This window comes from Lissotriton vulgaris, chromosome 5 (genome assembly GCF_964263255.1).
Source record: "Lissotriton vulgaris chromosome 5, aLisVul1.2, whole genome shotgun sequence".
Lineage (NCBI taxonomy): Eukaryota > Metazoa > Chordata > Amphibia > Caudata > Salamandridae > Lissotriton > Lissotriton vulgaris.
Window position 1 is genome coordinate 2,003,107,536 of NC_141693.1, and position 19,100 is coordinate 2,003,126,635.

The window sequence follows — 19,100 nt, forward strand, 5'->3', positions numbered from 1 at the left end:
CGCGGAATGACCACGACGGAGCCACGAGATGGTGGTGCTCTCATGCTGACGCCAGCTTCAGTCTGAATGATCCAGAAACAAGGTGGGGCTTTCATCGTTTGGGAAAAAAAAATGTTCTAAACCAATGAAAAGTGTTATTTTTAGGTCATATGACCAAGCCTTCCATCTTTAGGAAACCAAAAGTAAAATGAACCAATGAAAAGTTTTATAAACAAGTCACATGACCTGTTATGCAGCATAGGGCTACAAAAAGCGTAGAAAATCCGTTGGCACGTGAGGCGGCGTCAGTAGCGGACCGATGTGCGAATAGGCCGAAGGCAGCACAACGCGTCGAGATCCGGATGGCACCGAGGTGGTGTCCAGCAAATTGCCGCACTGGTGTGGCCATCCTACAATGCTGCGCCGAAAGACGGCGTGTCCAGCTGAGTTGCGGTCACTCTTGCGGTACAGTGACTCGAACGCGTCGAGATCCGGATGGCACCGAGGTGGTGTCCAGCAAATTGCCGCACTGGTGTGGCCATCCTACAATGCTGCGCCGAAAGACGGCGTGTCCAGCTGAGTTGCGGTCACTCTTGCGGTACAGTGACTCGAACGCGCCGAGATCCGGATGGCACCGAGGTGGTGTCCAGCAAGTTGCCGCACTGGTGTGGCCATCCTACAATGCTGCGCCGAAAGACGGCGTGTCCAGCTGAGTTCCGGTCAGTTTTGCGGTACAGTGACTCGAACGCGCCGAGATCCGGATGGCATCGAGGTGGTGTCCAGCAAGTTGCCGCACTGGTGTGGCCATCCTACAATGCTGCGCCGAAAGTCGGCGTGGGGTGCCCCGTTGGCTTATGCGGTGATGTCAGTAGTGGACCGATGTGTGAATAGGTCGGAACCAGCACAAGGCGCCAAGATCCGAATGGCAAGTCCTGGATGTTGAGTGCCATAGTTGAGAGTTCTGAGCAGTGCTTGTAAGACTGTCTGAAGCTTATTTGCACCTGCTGCAGCTTCACTATTGCCCTGGTGTGGCCAAAGGTCGCACATGACATAGGCGGCCGGCTCCCGAGGTCCGGCGGAACTTTTTTCCTTTTCCTTTCTGCTTCTTTTCCTACAATCCGTTTCATCTGAAGACACGACCAGGTCCCTGAATGTGTGCAGGGGGACGCTATTGATTGAATGAAAATGGCGGCTTGACACAAAGCTGACTCAAGCGTTGCTGTTGATGCTATACAGACAAAAATTGGTTTTCAGTTTGTACATTCTTCAGGATTTTTTTTCCATCCAAGGCTGATTGAGAGTTTGTAGAAAAATGGCTTCAGATTTTCCACATACTACTCTTCAACATTCTTCCTAAATGTAACAATGTGAGACTCACTAGGAGAACGGCTGTTTATGTTTCCTTTCAAAATGCTGCCAACAATATTTTCTGAATGGAAGACACCATCTTGTAGCATACAGGGCCGAAAGGGATTCTGGTCTGGCCGATGGTTGGTGGAGACATTTTGACTATATCTTGGACCTGCCCGGCCTCGCCCAAAATGGCGCCGGAATAAATGGGACTCGTAACTCCTTGCCCGCAAATGTATATCTAGAAAATTTTATTGTAAGTGGCCCTGTCTTATTTTAATTACAAAATGTACGTCCACCGATTCCGCAACTGTTAGACACCTTAGTTCTTCCAACCTAATGGCCCGCTCGTTACGTTCCTCTACAGTGTAAATGTCTCCTCATCATATACGATTTCAGTTTGCTCCGTGGCCGGCCCACGTGGTTATAGGCCCGTATTTGTATACTGACATTTTCACAATAAAGGTTTTTAAAACAAAACACGGTAGTAGTATTTACATTGGTAAAGTTTTTACTTTTAGTCACTGTTTTCGAATCAGTAAAAGGCAAGTGAAATAAAGCAGTCCAATTACATGACGGATAAAAGGTATAATATGTAGGAACGCAGTAAAGATAAATGGTCAAGGGCAGTTGTGTTTTCCACTCCTGCAACATAAAGTGATCGATAAGAATCTGATAATCAGGCGTATCGGCGACTAAGACAGCAGGCCGAGTCTCTTTTACTCAACGGCTCCGTCATGGAACGAAGAAACGCCCTTTTTCTCGAAAAAGGAATATATTTTACTTGCAGGACAGTTGTAAATTTTCCGGGAAAGTACATTAGCCTGGAATATTATAACATATGTTTAAAAAAAAATAATGTTCGAAAACAATAAAAAGCGTAATTTTTAGGTCATATGACCAAGCTTTTCATCATTAAAATAACAAAAGTAAAATGAACCAATGAAAAGTTTTATTAACAAGTCACATGACCTGTTATGCTTACGTTACGCGCTGCGCGCCGCGCCTCGGATCACTTCCGGGTGCGCTAACGCGGCGTGTCATATAACGCATTACGCGACAACGTAGGTCAAGAATATAGTCAAAATGTCTCCACCAACCAGCGTCCGGAACACAACCCCTTTCAGCAGTCCAAAAAGTTCTGTTAAATGACAACAGAGGGGACAGGCAACAAGAACCATCAGTCAAAGAGGGGAGGGCAAGTTCTTCTCTTCCGGGTCATGTTGGGGCGCTACCGGAACTGATCGAATTGGTAGTCTACAGTGTTTCTGGATGTTTCAGACTAAAGCTGGCGTCAGCATGAGAGCACTACCATCTCGTAGCTCCGTCGTGGCCATTCCACGAGCAGACATGGCAGCCGCTCCCCACCAGAAGCTTGCGGGAGTCGGGGGCCCCCAAGACTTTTGTAGAATCTTCACGGCTGAGGGGACGCTTTCGAGAATGGGACCCAAGCCCTATCAGGGAAGCGTCCGAGTTCAAAGGTGTCCCAGGGCCATTTTAGTGGACCAGGCCCAAAACCGAAGAGCCGGCCGCCATTTTGAGAGTCCTGTGGCAGCCGCCTATCGCTGCACCGCAAGAGCGGGAGCAACTCAACTACATGGTGAGCGAGACGCTGTAGTCGCAAGAGCGGGCGGTAAACAGCTGAATGGCGGAAGAGGCACAGTGTAGCAAAAGCGGGCGGAATGGCAACTGAAACGGTAAAGGGGCGCCCCACTACAGCGTGTCTTCAGGTCAAACGGATTGTGGGACAAGGTCCAGAATAGAAGAGTCATCAAAAGGCAAAAAGTTCCGCCGGACCCCGAGAGCCGGCCGCCTATGTCGGGGGCGATCTCAGGCTACACCGGTGCTATAAGACTTGGGGAGGGGGTCGGAGCCAAGTGTCTTCTCCGAGTCCATGGCCATCACACCGCCCCTCGGGGGCCTCCGTCAAGCTGTTTAGGAAGGTTTCATATCACATTGTTTTCAAATGCAGTCAGGTCCACAAACGACACTCACTTACTTTGAGAATAGTGAAGCTGCAGTAGGTGGAAATAAGCTTCAGACAGTGTTACAAGCGCTGCTCAGAACTCTGAACTATGGCACCCAACATCCAGAACTTATGCCATTTGAGAATGGCAGTGACATTGAAGCAACTCAGGGACCAAAACCATTAACGTACTTTCACGTATGAAAATCTTACTTGGGGAGGGGGCAGGAGCGAAGCGCCCCCTCCCAGTCCGCGCCACCACACCGTATGTTGAAAATCTGAAGCCATCGTTCTACAAAGTCAACCAACCTTGGATTGAAAAATCTAGAAAAATGTACAAACTGAAAACCAGTTTTGGTCTGCATAGCATCAGTAGCAACGCTTGCTATCAGAGTGCATGAGTTTCATGCTCGATCGATTGAGCTAGCCGGATCGGGAAATAAAAAGTATAAAATAGTTATGTAAATAGTTATTTAATAAAATGTTTTACCCTGTTTCTTTGCTGGTGTGTTGTCTATATTTTCAATATTTGCATAGGGTTTGTCGTTATTTTGGGCGGGGTGGGTGACGGAGTCGAGCTGTCTTGCAGCCCTCATGGTGTGGAGCTAAGTTCATCTCACTATTTTCGTATTTCTCATGAAGGGTTGTTCCTAATATTTCTATTTTAGCGAGGTCAAAAAGAGATCCAATTAGTGGCCTACTGATTTTGCGCGATTACTTTTATTTTTTTACACGATTTTTCACTATCTGCAAAGACTAAACAGAGTATTGCGACTTTGTGCTTGTTTGTAAATAGAGAATGAACCAAAGAGAATCAATTGTAAAACAGTAAATGCTTGAATAACAATCAATCAAATGGAGAGACAAGCAGGTACGACGGATTACAACGGGGGTAAAGGTCTGCGTTAACTACCGTTCACTATCTGCAAAGAGAGAGTACTACTAAGAGAAAAGAGGGGAGGGGGGGGTGCAGCGTTCAAAGCACATCAGCGTGCATAAATACGAAAATGTTTTTATCTATCACGTACTTGACATTTTAAAGCTTTTCATATTTGCTATTAAAAAACCATTGAAATTCACTGAAAAAACCATAGGTTATAGTCGATATATAGTTAGGAATTTGCATTTACAAAACCTTGAAAATTCAATGAAAAAACCATTGGTTTTAGGCCATATATAGTTAGGGATTTGCATTTACAAAACCTTATTTTACTCGCATAAAACCATTGAAATTCCATATATAGTTAGATGCGCTAACTATATATCGCGCACCCGCAATCCACTGCTGATGATGTCACATATTACATCATTCATGACATGGTCAGTGACATCACTGATGACATCACTGATGACAACTCAAATGACATCACTGATGACATCTCAAATGACATCACTGATGACATCACTGATGACAACTCAAATGACATCACTGACAACATCACAGATGACATCATTCATGTGTTAATACGATGAACCTCTACAGACTCTGATATATCCTTAGATACACTCAGTGAAAACAGACACTCACAGACTGTCACTCATCCATGGAGTTACTCATACACCTAGACAGTCATGCAAAGAATCAAACACACCTCCAATTCCTCAACTATACAGTTATACACACCTTACTTATTGAAACATATTCTAACACATATTTACTCTCTTATACAATCCTTGATACATGTTCACAATGATCCATACAGCCACTCACACATTCACTGGCTGTTATGCACAGTTATTTATATATGTTAACTCTCACATGTACTGTGTTTTACATATGTACTTACTTTGACATGTAGCACTGAGATATCCATTCACTCACCAATACACTCATGCACACAGTCAACCGCCCATATAGCTGTTTCCACATGCACTCTTGAACTCATACACCTAGTGAATCAACTGCTTACACATCTATGCACAGAGTCACACACCTCCCAGCCACCCACACACATACTCAGTCTCCCATACAAATACTTGAGCAACCAATCAATAACCCATATAGTTATTCATATAGCTACTGATCAACACATGCAGCAGTTTACAGAACAACAGATATAATGATGCACAAATTAATACAGTTTAATCACTAACCCATGCACTCAGTGAGACACATTTAATCACTCCCTCATACAATCAGTCATGCACCTACTAAATCCTTCATCCAGACATTTATACATCCACTCATTCTTCAATATGTAAGACATATTTTAACTTTACAGAAACATACAGTCACTGGATGTTGTCATCAGTGATGTCATTTGAGTTGTCATCAGTGATGTCATCAGTGATGTCACTGACCATGTCATGAATGATGTAATATGTGACATCATCAGCAGTGGATTGCGGGTGCGCGATATATAGTTAGCGCATCTAACTATATATGGAATTTCAATGGTTTTATGCGAGTAAAATAAGGTTTTGTAAATGCAAATCCCTAACTATATATGGCCTAAAACCAATGGTTTTTTCATTGAATATATATATATATATATATATATATATATATATATACACATATACATATACACACACACGCACACAGGTCACACAAAAGCATTTCCACCAGCATATCTTTTCCTCTAGTTACCTCTAGTTACCTCTCTTTAACTATAGAGGTATGCCGTGCACAATGAAGAAAGTTTGCAGCGAAGTAAAGACAGTAAAGAATGAATAGCATAAGCACTTGACAAAGGGGCAGATAAAATACAGACATTAAAGAAACACAAATATCTAATAATATTTTTTGGTGACAAGCACTTTTTTTTGTTAAAAGCACATATTTGGACTCCTCACCACCATTTTGAGCTTATCATAGTCAAAAGCACTACATCATAAGGCAGCACTTACTTGTCTGTGAGGTTGATTTTGACAGCTGAAGGAGGTGGTGTGAAGCAGGACCGTGCTACCCCACTGGTCACAGGAAGACTGGAGGGCATGGCCGGGGTGTCCAGCAGGGATTTGAACCCAGAGGCTCCAAAGGAGAAGGGTGCAGCAGGAGGGGCAGGCGCCACAGACAGTTTGGCGGCAGCTGGAGCGAAACTGAAGTTGGCGGATGACATACTACTGGAAACTGGCGCTCCCTTAGAAGCCTCGGAGGAAAATGAGGCAGTATCAGCAGGCTTTGTGAGAGCAGAAGGTGCAAATGAGAAGCTGGAAGAGAGCCCCAGAACAGCTGCAGGCTGGGTGGGAACTACAGGTATGGAGGGTGCTGAGGCAGTTGGGGAAGGGATGGTAGATGGAGAAGTAGGAGCACCGGAGGCACTTCCTGTGAAAATAAAAACAGACAACAGCGAAGTTGTGAGAAAAGCAAGGAAGTGGTCTGGGCTCAGAATACTGCTTGAAGGTCTTGCACAGCTGTGAACACACTACCCTTCCTACTTGCAATAACAGACTTTCAGTACTCTGCTGCCCCTCCTTTGGTCTGAAGGGTTGAATGGTGGTCTTCCTGCTCTACTCAGCTGCAGTAACGTCAGCAGTTCCTTCTCCCATAATAGTATCATCTTAGTCTGTTCTTCTGCAATTCTTGCAGTCCCTCCTTGAACACTTGGAAACAAATCCTCCCTAGCCATCTTTTGAAGCTATACCTTAAATCCATTTACTGCTTGAAACCCTTCCCTACAGTGCAGCTCCCACTGTAAAGCCTTCGCTCGAGACCAGCTCCTTTTCAGAGTCCATCTTATCATCATATCTGCTGTTGCAATCCATGTAATCAACTACACCTGCTGCTGTGAGTTCTACCTTCCTCTCCACCACCTCAGAGCACAGTCTGCTAGTTTGTCTACTGATATAATCCCTTACTCCTATTACTAACGCCTTGAGCCTTCCTACCAGTCCATCATCTCCTCCCTTGTGTCGACCCCTGTTCTGAGTTCATCCCTCCAATAAGCCTCCTAGTGCCCATAACCCCAGTCCACCCTCTGATTTAAACCCCTCAACTGAGTCCATCCACCAGTTTGAGCATTCCACTCCAGTCGATCTGCAGGTACAAGCCCACCACTCCAGTCCACCTGCCATTAGGAGCCCTTCACTCGAGTTTGTCCGGTGGTATAAGCTCTTCGCTTCAGTTCTTTCGCTGGCATGAGCCCTTTTCCCCTGTCCACCCGCAAGTAAGTGTGTCTCACGCCAGTGCATATACAGGTGTAAGCCCATCGCCTCAGTCCAGCTACTGGTAGAAGCCCCTCACCCCAGACTATCAGCTGGCATGAGCATTTCACTCTAGAGCATCTGCCAGTACGATCCCAGTCTTGAATACCTTTATTAAGGTTGAGGACCTATTTTTGGCTTTTTCCTCGAGTCCATATCTTGCCTTCAGCCCTTCCCTCCAGCCTATCGTCTGCTTTAAACTTATCCCCTTCACACAGCCTACACATACCTGGTGCTTTTGCCTGCCTTTCGCCTTCTACAGAAAGTGGCTCTGGTGAAGTTATCAGGGATTTGACGCCTGGATTTGTGTTGATCATATAAAATGGACACAAAACACCATCCGTGGACAACACCAGCAGTACTGGGGCCGGGGGCAGCACCTTCTCCTCAGCTATAAAGTAAACAAAATTATTTTATTATATTCTTGCAATAGCAAAGACTGGATCTGAGCAGTAGAGCGGAATGAAAAATAGGATAGGGCACAACAAAACTCAACTAGCTAAGGAGTTCTTTCCGATCACAAGGGGACAAACTAATAGAAAAATTATCCGAACTAACGTGGATACTTTTTAACTATCCCATACCAGGTGATTAAAAAGAAAGCCAAAACCGGCTTGTAAATACTGAATCAGGGAACACAGAACTGCCAAATACCCATCTTTAATGAAAAATGTCAGCATGCATACCCAAACAGAACATATTATCTGAAGGGCTTGCCACAGGGGGGGAAAGAGAGGGCAGCCTCCAAGTTCTCTCAATATTTAGCTCTGCCTAGGGTGATAATGTACAAGGGAGGGAAGTCTTCATGGTCTCTCAGTCTTAGTTACTCAATCGTATTCCCTGTACAGGGGTTAACAGGGAAGTGAGGGGACCGCAGTCTCCGCGCACACTCAATGTTAGGCTCTCTCAGCTTGGGATGAGGCATTAAAGTAATCGGTCTCCATGCACACTGAATGTTAGGCTCTCTCTCTGCCTGGGAGGAGACATCGAGGTATTAAAGTAATCAGTCTCCATGCACCCTGAATGTTAGGCTCTCTCTCTGCTTGGGAGGAGACATCGAGGTATTAAAGTAATCGGTCTCCATGCACACTGAATGTTAGGCTCTCTCTGCTTGGGAGGAGACATCGAGGTATTAAAGTAATCGGTCTCCATGCACACTGAATGTTAGGCTCTCTCTCTGCTTGGGAGGAGACATCGAGGTATTAAAGTAATCGGTCTCCATGCCCACTGAATGTTAGGCTCTCTCTGCTTGGGAGGAGACATCGAGGAATTAAAGTAATCGGTCTCCATGCACACTGAATGTTAGGCTCTCTCTCTCTCTCTCTGCTTTGGAGGAGACATCGAGGTATTAAAGTAATCGGTCTCCATGCCCACTGAATGTTAGGCTCTCTCTCTGCTTGGGAGGAGACATTGCGGTATTAAAGTAATCGGTCTCCATGCACACTGAATGTTAGGCTCTCTCTCTGCTTGGGAGGAGACATCGAGGAATTAAAGTAATCGGTCTCCATGCACACTGAATGTTAGGCTCTCTCTCTGCTTGGGAGGAGACATCGAGGTATTAAAGTAATCGGTCTCCATGCACACTGAATGTTAGGCTCTCTCTCTGCTTGGGAGGAGACATCGAGGTATTAAAGTAATCGGTCTCCATGCCCACTGAATGTTAGGCTCTCTCTGCTTGGGAGGAGACATCGAGGAATTAAAGTAATCGGTCTCCATGCACACTGAATGTTAGGCTCCCTCTCTCTCTCTCTCTGCTTTGGAGGAGACATCGAGGTATTAAAGTAATCGGTCTCCATGCCCACTGAATGTTAGGCTCTCTCTCTGCTTGGGAGGAGACATTGCGGTATTAAAGTAATCGGTCTCCATGCACACTGAATGTTAGGCTCTCTCTCTGCTTGGGAGGAGACATCGAGGAATTAAAGTAATCGGTCTCCATGCACACTGAATGTTAGGCTCTCTCTCTGCTTGGGAGGAGACATCGAGGTATTAAAGTAATCGGTCTCCATGCCCACTGAATGTTAGGCTCTCTCTCTGCTTGGGAGGAGACATCGAGGAATTAAAGTAATCGGTCTCCATGCACACTGAATGTTAGGCTCTCTCTCTGCTTGGGAGGAGACATCGAGGTATTAAAGTAATCGGTCTCCATGCCCACTGAATGTTAGGCTCTCTCTCTGCTTGGGAGGAGACATCGAGGTATTAAAGTAATCGGTCTCCATGCCCACTGAATGTTAGGCTCTCTCTCTGCTTGGGAGGAGACATCGAGGAATTAAAGTAATCGGTCTCCATGCACACTGAATGTTAGGCTCTCTCTCTGCTTGGGAGGAGACATCGAGGTATTAAAGTAATCGGTCTCCATGCACACTGAATGTTAGGCTCTCTCTCTGCTTGGGAGGAGACATCGAGGAATTAAAGTAATCGGTCTCCATGCACACTGAATGTTAGGCTCTCTCTCTGCTTTGGAGGAGACGTTGAGGAATAAGAGTACACAGTCTCCATGCTCTTGGAGATAAGCCTCTCCGTGGGGTGGGTCAGTCTTCAGGTGATAAAAGAATCTTTCTGGAAGGTTCATCTCAAAGGGAGAGCTTGGTGTCTCCGACCTCAGTATTGGTATCCCTAGACTGACGTTACAAAGGGATGACGCTACCTCACCCGCTGTGCTCTCTCAGGACCCTAGCCTCTAGAGAAATTATAGAATACTAATTATAATAATGATGATAATAATACTAGCAGTAGTATTTTATACAACCAATTAATGCTCATTCACAGTATAACATACATGATAAATGCTTTCCCTAAAAACATTGTACAATGTTCCAAAATAAGCATGTCAAATAATAAAACCATGTCTTACTTCATCTAATATAAAAGCAAATATTAAAACAGTCCCATGAGATCCAAAAACATAAGTGCCCCAATAAAAATGCCTACAACATACAAGATCTTATCCTAGTTCATCCAATTATATATAAAACTTCATATAATATCAAGGGGTGCAGGGCAATCCTCAGCTCACTCCTGGTCACTCCTATAGAGCTCACCTCTAGGTGAGCTTGGGAGTTTCAACCTTACACGGTTTGTATTTGCTGTAAGAAATTCCCTCCCAGCTTATATGGGTATTCACTGTAGACAGGGGTGCAGAGGAGAGAGGCTTGCGCAGGAGCGGAATATCAAACGTACAATATCCACACCAATTGCTTGCCATCCACCAAAGACTTACAAAGTGGGATCCCTTGCTGGCTGGTGAAATCGAGAGCCACACCGACTGGCAGGGTGTCATCGCTGTTCTCAGTGACCGGCAGCTCTGCACGACTGGCATCTTCTAACACCCACAGCTCCCAGTTAGCCTAAAAAAGAAAAGATGGCAAGAGGTGGAGACGGAGGGATAACATGCTCCTGCGTGTCCAACAGCTACTTTATTCACTACAGATATGGTGCACCTTTCCTAATTGAACATGTAGGGCATGAATAACACATAAGCACGCCATCTTTCCCCTCACACCAGTCCACCCTGCACATATTTCCTTCGACCATGCCAGTTCATTGTGAAAATTGTTAGCCTGGTACTTTTTGTTTGGTTATAGGGCAAAATGATGTAACTTTATCACCTCTGACATGCTTAAATTAATGGTCTAAACTGACTCCATCACCTATGGGCAAATCTATTTGCAGCGTAGGCTAAACCATAAGACACTAAGTTCTGTGTATGCTCTTTATGAGCAGCTCCAAACCATTACCATATGGAATGTTTCTAGCAGCTTACAATTCCTTGCAGATAGTAACCTATGTCCAGAGTGGAAGTGTGAACATTGGCTGCTTTGGGTTCAAAGGATTGCCCTCTTTTAGTCACACACAGACCTGTTTAAATCCAATATTTCACAATGGGGGCCTATTATAACCAGGTCATTAATGCCAGTTGTCAAACTCAGTTACCTGAGACTTGGGGAGTGTCAATAATAGTTCCCATTTTCAAAAAAGGGGATCATCACAACCCGGGCTGCTATAGACCAATCTCCTTATTAGACTCAATGGTGAAAGTGGTGGACCGCGTGATTTTAGAGCGCCTGCAGGATTGGGCAGAAGAAAACCATATTTTATCAGATAACAATATGGCTTTTGCAAGGGGCTGGGAACAATGGAGCAGTGTCTAAACTTGGCCCAGCTTATAGGAAAGTATACCAAGGCAAAAAAGGGCAGATTGTACATGGTTTTGTGGACTTAACTGCGGCTTTTGATTCTGTGAAGCACGCAAGACTGTGGGAGGTCCTCGAGGATCTGATAGTAGATCCCCAAATTATTGCTTTTTAAGGAACCTTTATAGTAGGGCGTCAGCTAGTGTGCGCTTAGGAACAGGGGGGAATGCACGGCTACCTTTCCTGTTAGAAGGGGGGTGAGAGAGGGCTGTGTGCTGGCCCCCTTTCTTTTTAATTTGTATAATAATGGGTTAGAAGCAGCATTGGTAAGAACTAAACATGACCTCCCACATGTTGCAGGCCAACCCATCCCGGTACTACGTTATGCGGATGACGCAGTTATGTTGGCAGGAACCCAAATTGCTCTCCAAAGGTTCATTAATGGATTTTCAGTTTTTATGAAGGATTTAGGCCTCGGTATTAAAATTTCTAAGACATGTAATGAGATGTGGCCAAGGGACTGTGCAGAGAGAAGGAAAATGCTACTTACCAGTATGCATCTGTTCTTGGCATGTAGAGCTGCAGAGTACTACACTTTGCATTAGATCGCCACCTGGTGTTGGGCTCGGATGATTGCATGTTGTCATCTTGGAAGAAGTCTTTTGTAGTCACGAGATAGGCGACTCCTCCCTTGGACGATAGAGCACATGGTCATCGGCTCCATCCTTAGATTGTTTTTTTTACAGATTGGTTTAAATGAAAAGGAGTAATTACTTTTGGAAGGAATTTAGGATTAGTTCTTAGAACCACCTCGTTGTGGTGTAGTTGATAGAATGGTTCTTGTATAGTTAAAGCCTGCATCTCACTTATTCTCCTAAGAGAGGTAATAGCAATAAGGAAAGCTGTTTTCCATGGGAGTAATTGCAGTTCACATTTGTGTAAAGGTTCAAAAGGCGGTCCCATGAGCCTTGTAAGAACAACGTTTAGGTTCCACACTGGAGAGGGTGGTAACCCGGGGGGAACGATTCTTTTTAATCCTTCCATAAATGCTTTAATAGCAGGTACTCAAGAGACAGATGTTGTCTGTTTTGTAAATATGCTGCAATTGCTGCAAGATGTAGGCGTATAGATGAATATGCTAAGTTACATCTTTGTAAATGTAGAAGGTAGCAAATGATGTTTTGGATAGAAGCATCCAGAGGATCAATCTGGTTATTGTTGCAATACATTGCAAATCTCTTCCATTTAGTATCATAGCAAGCTCTAGTAGTAGGTCTCCTGGCCTCTTTACTGATGTTCATACAGTCTGTTGGTAGGTAAGTACAAACCTTAGATACTTCCTGTGAGCAGGATGTATAGGAATGTGGAAGTAGGCGTCCTTTAGATCTAGTGTTGTAAGGAAATCGCCCTGTTGCAGCAGTGAGAGCACTTGTTGTAAAGTGATCATATGAAAATGATCTGATTTTATGTAATGATTGAGGGGCCTGAGTTCGAGAATTGTTCTTAGTGTCCCGTCCTTCTTGGGAATTAGAAAATACAGCGCGTAAACCCCTGTTCTTTGATGTTGTAAAGGAACAATTTCTATTGCGTCCTTTTGAAGAAGTGACAGGACTTCTTGTTTGAGCAGAGTAAGGTGTTCTGCAGACATTGGACGCTGCCTGGGTGGTATGTGTGGAGGGGTAGCTGTAAGCTCGAGGCAGTAGCCATACTGGATAATTTGTCTTACCCACCTGTCTGTTGTAATGGCATTCCAGGCAGGTAGGAACTGTGTTAATCTGCCCCCCAAGGAAGTGGAATGCTGTTGAGGGAGCAGAGGGAAGTCACTGTTTAGTGGTGTAAGAGGTTTGATTACTGTTACCCCGACCTCTTCCCTTGTTGTTGTTGTTGCCTCTATATCCTCCTCTAAAATATCCTTTGCTAGAGGATGTTTGTGTGTTGGACTTGAAGGATGTTGTATTGTCTGCTCCAGTTTGCTTGGAGCCTCCTCTATAGGAGTGACGAAATAGATTTGGCAGTGTCTGTATCCTTCTTTATCTTTTCAAGTGCTGTGTCTACCTCTGGTCCAAACAATTGTTTTTGATTAAATGGTGGATTTAAAATGGTAGTTGGCACTTCCTGTTTAAATCTTGAAATGCGTAGCCACGCATGTCTTCTAAGGAGGACACTAGTGTTGACAGCTCTGGATGCAGTGTCTGCCACATCAAGTGCACACTTGATTGAGGCAATGGAAATAGCTTGCCTTCTTGTATAAGGTTGTTTGCCTGCGCCTTATATTGGTCAGGTAGATGTTGTAGTAGTTTCTCTAACTGATCATAGTGAGCCCTATCATATTTTGAAAGGAGGGCTTGTGTGTTAGCTATACGCCATATGTTGGTAGCTTGCGCAGCTATTCTTTTGCCTGAAGCGTCTATTACCTTGGATTCTTTGGCAGGTGGGGGTGCCTCACCTGACGTCTGTGAATTCGCCCTTTTCCTAGCATTTGACACAACTAGTGAATCTAATGGTAGTTGTGCTTTAATGTAGGCTGGATCCGCAGGTGCAGGCCTATATTCTTTCTCAATTCTAGGGTTTAGGATCTTAGTACGTACAGGATCTTTAAATATCTCAGGAGCGTGTTTGATGACCCCTTTAATCATCGTCCTTTCTATGAGGTGTAGGCCTCATGGCGTGGATAGGCCCAACAGCCCGCGTTGACGACCGGATTCGAGCTGACGGAGTCGATAGGATTCTTGTTAATATCGAAAGTAGTTAGGTGAAGTTTGAATACGTTTTTACGCGTCAAAGTACTTGAAAAGTAGATTTCGAACAGGAACGAAAAAATTCCATCCGAAAACAGTGGCGGAAAAAAATACACTAAAGATGGAGCAGATGACCATGCGCACTATCGTCCAAGGGAGGAGTCACCTATCTCACCTATCTCGGGACTACAAAAGACTTCTTCCAAGACGACAACAACATGCAATCATCCGAGCCCAACACCAGGTGGCGATCTATTGCAAAGTGTAGAATCTGCATCTCATGCCTCGAACAGATAATTTTGTAGAGGGACAGAATCTAACCACAACTAAGAGCTTTTCATATTTGGGGCACTGTTCAATCAAAACGAATCCTGGGTTCAAACAATAACTGCAAAGAAATTGAGGTTCATTCGGTCATCCAATGCCCTGGTAACATTTTCAAAGAAATTCGGCCGGAAACCTCTGGGGGAGATCATACAAATCTACAAAGCAAAGTGCATTACATCAGCAATGTACGAAGCCGAGGTGTGGGGTCTATAAAATACCACGCTGCTGCAACAAGTTGAGAATTCTTTTTTTTAGATTTATCTCATCTGTCCCCCCTCGTACCCTATCTTTTGTTTGCCATGAAGAATTGGGTCTCTCTTATTTCTGGCTTAATTAAAATAGAACTCATACTGCTGTGGCATAGTATCTGGTCTAAGGAACAGACGCAGTTAAATAGGGATATTTTAGATGATTGTCTTGAATTAGACGGAGCCTTAAAGATACCATGGATTAGATGTGCCTGTGATTTTATGAATGATTTAGGGCATCCACAATATTTTACCAATACAAGTTCCTTACAGATGACTTCAAGGGAAACGTTAAAAAAGTAGGGGCTTCACATGCTGGAAGAGGTCAGACTGTCTGGTGAACTGTTGAAGCCCTCTGTTAACCAACATCAATCTATATTGACTACATTTGGCATGGAGCCCTATTTGTCATTTGTCCCTGTAACTTATGATCGAATGTTATTGCCCAAATTTAGGCTTAATATGTTTCATAGACTGCTGACTTGGCCTAAAATGAACGATTGGTCGAGGCAGCTCCCATTGTGTCCTTGTGATATCAATCATAACAGTCTACCATTCATGCCGTTCTTTTCTGCAAATTGCATTCAGAGTTAAGGAAAGTGTGGTTAATTCCACTTTTAAAAACTCAGGGGCTAAGGCAATGTCGCCCTGCTTTTTTAAAACTTCAGCAGTTGGACAATGAACATCTAGTATGGAGGCTTGCTATGTTTGTAAAGAGAGTACTCCGTTTAAGGAAAAGTCTACCTATTACAGATGAATTTCAATTGCTTTTTAACTGTTTTTAAAAACCTTTCTTTAGGTATTTTACTTTTGAATGTGTTTGTTTTATAAAACTGATGCTGTTCCTTAATTGTCTTTTGATTGGAAAGCGATGTATACTTTTTTCTTTGTGCTTTTATGATTGTAAATCCATAACAGTTGAATAAAGCTTTTTTGATTAATTGATTGATAGTCGCACACAGTTCACAAGCTAATTCAATGCACTAAGTCAGAGTGCATAGGGGTCACCCTAAAATACTCTCCTACCCAAAATACACTAAATTACAAACCATAATGGAAAAGCGAAGCATGATCATGAGGCTCTAATGGGATCTTCAGAAAGCATCCAAATGATTTCATATCTATACCAAGAGTCATTTTCAACTATTACATTTCGTCGTTTATTTTAGATATGTCAGACTTTGGCTGGAAGATGCCAGATAAATACGAACATCTATGCAACTGACAACTGCTTAATAAGGGGCCACTGCACTGCTCCAGCAGAACACTCTGTATTTTCCATCTTGCCCAACCGACCTGAATTTACCACCTGTATGATTCACTTTTTCATCGTCTCCTGTAGGAGTGAATCACAGGAGACAAATCCCAGCATCCGAGGGTTGCACAATTACTCTATCCTCAGCAATAGGTAACCTTAAGAGGAGAGGACTAGCAGAATAACTAGCAAATCCCAGCAGCAAAGGATGCGCACTCCTGCCATACTTTAAAATTAACCGACCTCCGACATCCCAATCACGGGGTAATTATAAGTAGATAAATCCTTGCACATTGATGGATGCAAAATGAAAGTGTGCCCAGGTATGCAAGGCCTCAGTAAGGGCAGATTCTTGGCAGACTACTCCTGGCTTCCTTGAAGGATGCACAAATGCTGAGTGCTCAGCAATGGTGAAACTTCAGCCAAACATTCACTGCTGCCAACAGTAATGAAGGACTGACAGTATATACGAAGCACATGTCATTTGCACACCAAGGTACAATGATCCAACGAGAAAACTGTACATCCAAGGGTGATACTCAACTACCATTTCTCAGCAGGAGCTGCGAGGACCAGTCAACCCACATTTTCCCTCTACCTTTCCTGGATTTCTCTTATCAAAGTGAGGACCGCAGGTATGGCTGCTCACCTCTCGTCAGCAATGGCAGTGAATATCAGACTAGCTGGAGAAGATATGTGAGCATCTCCAGGTCAGTCCGAGTCAAACAAATGAGGGGACATCCATATAAATGTATGAATCTCTGTCAATATACGCCAGTACATATATTCTAAGCGGCAGCGGCACCCAGCGTGATAACCGGGTTGGGCCCCAACCCGGTTATCACGCTGGGTGCCGCTGCCGATTTCTCAAGATTGCGCACAACGAACACAGAACTGAAGCGTATTTGGCTAGTCATTGCCTCAAGGACTATACTCCATTCCTGGACTTATCCGGGCACCAGGATTGCAGTTACACGTGTCATTAGACATCTTTTTTAAATTCAGGAATTGTACCTGGTTGTTTGGATTCACCTTGAGACAGTTTACACATGATCTTCTCGCAACGTGGAGCGTCATCTACTTATCTTTGGGACAGGACAGGAGTCTAACTTCATTGCCTGCCCACTCACACCTACTGTCGTTTCGCCGGTCCATTGGACATTTCAAACTCATGCCCTGACGAAGTTCCGACACGGAACGAAACGCGTTGGCTGTGTGGTTTGTTTGGTATAATTACCACAATGAAGAATCTGATCATTTGGACTAAAGAAGACCTCTGTTTTACTTCAATGAGTGTGCCTCCGCTATTTGAAGAAAAGTTGTTGACCGTAATTGTGCCCTGGGACGACGGGCACGGGAAGTGTGCTGCACTAAAACTTGACTATATCGTACTTGTGTTGTGGTCGTGCTGAACCTTGGTCCGGTTGTCTAGTTGTTAATTTTTGCACTATAGCGTGTGACTGTGGTAGGGGCCCCTCTCCTCGATTGGAGAAGAAGCCCTATCTGGACTAGTGTCAGAGAGCTGAAAGAGCAGTGCATCAAAGCAGAGGCCGCCCGAAATAAATAGGAAGTGTGGGGCAGGTGGTGCACCTGCTGTGAATGATCGAGATGGGAGATTTTAGAGGGGGCGGGGGAGCTTTAGGGTATTGGTTCAGGCTAATATTGATACTCTGACTGTCCGATGTATTGTGGTTGTGCTTGACTGACTGCTTTCCGCACCCACCACTCCTTCATTGTCTGTATTCTTCACATGGCTGACGAGAAATGTCTTCATTGCTGCAACTATTGTAGTATGAGCATATGTTTTTTCCTGTTCTTAATAAAAAAGATTTTAAAAAAAAAAAGAAAAAAAATGTACAAGTATTTTACGAAGCTATTCGGCTACTCTAAACTACATATTTCATTAAGCATATTATGAGACATGGGGGGCGCTATAGGGCGCACTGCTGGATGGCTGCCTGTTAAGACAGCTCTGCCGGTCAGGAACATCAATCGGCTAAAATAGCGATTTTGCGGATGCCAAATTGACAGATATTGACAGTAATGGACATCGGAAGAGGAGGCGATTAAACTGTGCGGACTTCAACATTGAGGCGATGCGAACGAGGTGGTGAAATTGTCCCTGGGACCGGCTGGCCTGAAAAGTACAGCGCTGTGTAACGAATATGCTACTTACCAGTATGCATCTGTTCTTGTCATGTAGGGCTTCTGACATTCATATCTGTGCATAGATCGCCGCCTAGTGTTGGGTCCGGATGATTGCACATTGTTGTCCTGGAAGAGTCTTCGAAGTATCACGAGATAGGTGGCTCATCCCCTGGACTACAGTGCACATGGGCATCGACTCCATCCTCAGATTGTTTTTAGCCATTGTGGCCAAGATGGAGTGAAACTAAGTGAATGATGACCATGCTAGAAGTATGTGTGAATGCTGCAGCCGCTACAGGCGCCGGGGAGCAGGGCGGGCGATATGAATGTCAGCAGCCCTACATGCCAAGAACAGATGCATATTGGTAAGTAGCATATTCGCTTTCGAGGCATGTGGGCTGCTGAATTCATATCTGTGCATAGAATACATAGCAGTCCCTCCATTAACGGCGGCCGCCCCTGCCAGCTGCAGCAGTTTGGAAAAGTGTTTTCAGAACAGCCCGACCTACAGCTGCCTGCTGTTTGGAGTGCACATCAACACAGTAATGTTTTGTAAATGTGTGTGTGGTATACCATGTGGCTGCTCTACATATGTCTTCCAAAAGAATATTTCCAAGGAAAGCCATGGAGGCCCCCAACTTTTGGGTGGAGTGGGCCCTTGGTGGAATGGTGAGAGTGCGCTTGGCTTTCTGATAGCAGATCTGAATGCATTTAACGATCCACCTGGCTATACCAGCCTTGGAAATGGGGTTACCTTTGTGTTGTGGCGCAAAGGCAACAAACAGTTGTTTAGTCTTCCTAAAATCTTTGGTC

At 44.5% G+C, this 19,100-nt stretch overlaps 1 protein-coding gene across 4 annotated transcripts in view; it reads right to left on the minus strand.

Moving 5' to 3' along the window:
* The window catches only part of NUP214 (nucleoporin 214), a 438,399-nt gene that overhangs the window by 302,704 nt on the left and 116,595 nt on the right, over window positions 1-19,100 (minus strand). For all 4 annotated transcript variants that reach the window (XM_086924798.1, XM_086924800.1, XM_086924799.1 and 1 more), the window contains exons 10-12: window positions 10,659-10,785; window positions 7,671-7,832; window positions 6,146-6,563 (exon numbers count right to left, since the gene is read on the minus strand). In XM_086924798.1, coding sequence (XP_086780924.1) covers window positions 6,146-6,563; window positions 7,671-7,832; window positions 10,659-10,785 — 707 coding nt within the window. The remainder of the gene's footprint in view (window positions 1-6,145; window positions 6,564-7,670; window positions 7,833-10,658; window positions 10,786-19,100) is intronic.